Source organism: Alexandromys fortis, unplaced genomic scaffold (assembly GCF_014885135.2).
Source record: "Alexandromys fortis isolate MF-2015 unplaced genomic scaffold, M_Fortis_MF-2015_v1.1 scaffold_28, whole genome shotgun sequence".
Classification (NCBI taxonomy): domain Eukaryota; kingdom Metazoa; phylum Chordata; class Mammalia; order Rodentia; family Cricetidae; genus Alexandromys; species Alexandromys fortis.
Window position 1 is genome coordinate 14,785,196 of NW_026067901.1, and position 3,630 is coordinate 14,788,825.

Genomic DNA, 3,630 nt, shown 5'->3' on the forward strand with positions numbered 1-3,630 from the left:
ATGGTGACAATCATAAAATTTTCATTGCTACTTCATAACTACAACTTTGCTACTGTTATGAATGTAAATATCTGTGATTTCTGATGGTCTTTGGAATTGAGAACCACTGCCCTAGAGCTAGCGCTGAGGTGGCTAGGCGAGCTGGGAACTGAACTCTAGTCCTCTGGAAGAATAGCACCCGCTCTTAACCTCTCATGTCATCTCTCCAGTTTGTGACTCTTCCTCTCTACCGTCCTGCGGTCACAGTCACTTTCCTGACCACATGACTCTTCCCTCCCCTAAGCTGACAAGATCTGTCCAGAGGTTGGCATCAGCTTCCACTATTCTCCACTTTGATATCAGCTCTGTCTCCTTGGGTCAGAGGTCACACAGCTACTCAGGGCGCCATGCTAGAATGACCCCTGGTGTGATATCCACTAGAGAGGCAGAGGCAGGTAGATCTCTATGAGGAGACCAGCCTGGTCTACAAAGTGAGGGCTGTTACACAGAGAAACCCTGTCTCGAAAACCAAGGAAAGAAAGAAAGAAAGAAAGAAAGAAAGAAAGAAAGAAAGACTGCCAGAGGCTTAAGTATGAGTGCAGACAGTCTGGAAAGTTGACTGTGACCTATGACCCACCTCAGGAAGAGGAACAGCCACAAAGAGCTTCAGGCAGAGAGGAAAGAGATGGACAGTCCATAATGATCCTAAGGAAGGCAAAAGTGAGGGCTGGGGAGACAGCTTAGAGGATTAAGAGGAACGGGGCTGCTGCGTTGGCGTGAAGACCAGAGTTCTAGTCTCCTGTACACATTTCCCAGCTAATCACTTTTAGGCATAAGAAGAGCCTCACACCCACACTTACTTGCCCTTTTGAGACAAGATTTTACTCCATAGAACAGACTGGCCTCAGTTTGTGATCCTCCTGCCTCTGCCTCAAAAGTGCTAAAAAGGAGAACATACTAACTGACATCCAATCCACTCTCATATTCCAGGGTAGTATGTGCCCCTCCTATGCTTATTTCTTTGGGTTTCATGTAGCATAGGCTAACCTGGACTCAGTATGTAGCCAAGGATAACCTTGAATCCCTTATGCCTGCCTCCACTATCCAAGTTTTGGAACTGCAGATGTGGCAGCCATTGTTCCTTATTTATTCAAATTGTATTATTTGAGACAGGGTTTCTGGGGTGGTTTGACTAAGAACTGTTCCTCACAGGGCTCAGGTATTTGAATGTTTGGTTCCCAATTTGTGTTGCTGTTTAGGGAGGTTCAGGAGGTGTGGTCTTGCAGGAGGAAGTACTGTCACTAGGGCTGGGCTTTGAGAGCTTATATACTTGGCCCTGCTGGTTCTCTCTCTGTTACCTTTAAGGCTCAGATGTTATCTCTCAGTATAGGACTCCTCCAGCCATGCTCACCTGCTGCTTGTGGCCATGTCCCCCCCCCCCCCCCATAGCGGATGCCTTACCCCTCTGGAACTGGAAGCTAAAATAAACTCCTCCTAAAGCTGCCTTTGGTCATGGTGTTTTGTCACAGAACAAACATGTACCTGATACCGTCCCACTGTGTAGCCTGGAACTCACAGAAACCCACCTGCCTCTTTCAGTACTGAATACTTGGGTCACAACAGACCCTAGTTCCCTATTTTCATGCAGCAAGTCCCTTCCTCACTCCCTCACTCAACCCTCCGAGTTCCCACACTCATCCGGGTCACACATCACTGAGGGCAAGCCCCCCCCCCACCCCCCGCGTGTCTCAGCCCTCTCTAGCTTCTCCCGACTTCTGAATCTCCCGCTTTGTCCCCACATCCAGGCTCTGCAGGTTCTGGGTGCCCTCAAAGAGGTCTTTCCTTTCCTATTCGGCCAGTACCACCCTGGAGAATATTCCGGGATACCAGGGACTCATTCACTTCCCCACTAGGTCACAAATTCAGCAAGTGTTTATAAAGTACCTACGTTCTAGACTCGGTTCTGGGTTCCAGGCACACAAGGGGGCTGACTGCAGAGTCAGCCTGGGGAAGCGGGGATGAGTACAAGGACGCAGAACATCGTGAACCAGCAGGTGGGGTAAAACAGTACAAAGGCCAGTCTGCACCAGGTGGGTCCCTCCAGGGAGCGCAGGGGCAGAACCAGCCTGATTGAAGAGGTGACATCTAAACTTTAATCCGGAGCTGGCCTCAGTACACTTGGGAAATTTGTTCAGGAGCGACCGATCGGTTCAAAGGCTTGAAGCGCAGGACAGGACTGAGGCCTGAACTCGGTGGTCAGAGGTGTTGGCAACATGCCCTGGGGTGCAATTTGTGTCCTGGCCAGCATAATCAGCTCCTGCAAACTTCCAGGACCGAAGGTTCCGAATTTGAGAGCTTATCATCGGGGGCAGGGGTAGGGAGGGCAGGGGCGCATCTTGTTCTCTACACCCGTACAAAGCAGGCCCAGAGGCCACCAGCTACCGCCCGAGGCCACACAGCAGCGCCGTCGCGGCCGGTCCCGCCGATCCCCTTCCGTGCAGCGCAGACAGCCACTCAGAACGCTCTCCATTCCTCGCAGGGCGGAAGTCGTGGGCGGGAACACCAGGAGCCCCGCCCCAACCCGCCCACCACCGCTCTCCTGACTGGTTCCGCCTAGCGGCTCCGCCTCCGAGGTGTTGCGACTGGGGTGGGTCGTTGGGGGAGCGGCCGGCCGATTAGCGGGTGCGGAGCGGCGCAGCTACTGTCTTCTCCGCCACCATGGGGTCCCAGCTGAGCACGGTAGGTGGCAGGGGTCAGGGGTCGCCAGGCGCGCACCGTGGGGACCCGGTACGATCCGGGACATCCAGCATCCGTTCACGCGCACCGCGCCCCACCCGGCCACTTGCGGACCATGACTCACGCCCTAGCTAGTGGCCGCGCCACGCCGGCTCTGCCGCAGGCCAGAGGGGCCTGGGCGCGGGGCGGACATTAGGGGGACCCTCCTGGGTGTGCACGAACGTGACAGGGAATGAGTGACGTGTGTGCCCGCGTGAGTGGGCGTGACTTGTGAGCTTGAGAAAGTTGGAGCGGCTGAGCCCGGCCCGTGAGAATGTGAAACGCCTGCATCTGTAATGAGTGCGCACCTGAGGGTTTTGTGAACGGGCAGTGTGCTGTGGGTGTCCAAGTGTGTGAGAATGAAGGCGTGGGCGTGAAGACACGCATGTGTGAATAGTGGACACGTGTGAGCTGGCATGGGCTAGAGTGAGCACTTTGGGGTGCATGTGTGCATGGACAAGTGTGTAGCATATCTGTAAAGCAGGGGTTGGGTGGCTGGCCAGGATCTTTCCTGCTCTCTGTCTCTTTGCTGCTGTCACATGCAGGCCTTGGCCATCCATTCCTGTTACTCACACAGTTATGTTGTCACTTAGACTTGGCCACCAGCCCAGAGCACTAAGGATTCTGGGACCTTCTTTTTTTTTTGTTTGTTTGTTTGTTTGTTTTTCGAGACAGGGTTTCTTTGTGGTTTTGGAGCCTGTCCTGGAACTAGCTCTTGTAGACCAGGCTGGTCTCGAACTCACTGAGATTCTCCTGCCTCTGCCTCCCAAGTGCTGGGATTAAAGGCGTGCGCCACCACCGCCCGGCCTGGGACCTTCTAATATCAATAAATCTACCCTCCTGCTGTCGCTCTGGGTTGGCTGAGCCCCCCCCCCC

The 3,630-nt window shown here is 54.0% G+C and overlaps 1 protein-coding gene across 1 annotated transcript in view; it reads left to right on the forward strand.

The window, feature by feature from the left end:
* The first annotated feature begins 2,563 nt into the window (after window positions 1-2,563).
* Window positions 2,564-3,630, forward strand: part of Cyb5r3 (cytochrome b5 reductase 3) — an 18,831-nt gene continuing 17,764 nt past the window's right edge. Inside the window, exon 1 of the mRNA XM_050128694.1 lies at window positions 2,564-2,718. Within this exon, the coding sequence (XP_049984651.1) occupies window positions 2,698-2,718 (21 nt within the window). The 5' untranslated portion in view covers window positions 2,564-2,697. The remainder of the gene's footprint in view (window positions 2,719-3,630) is intronic.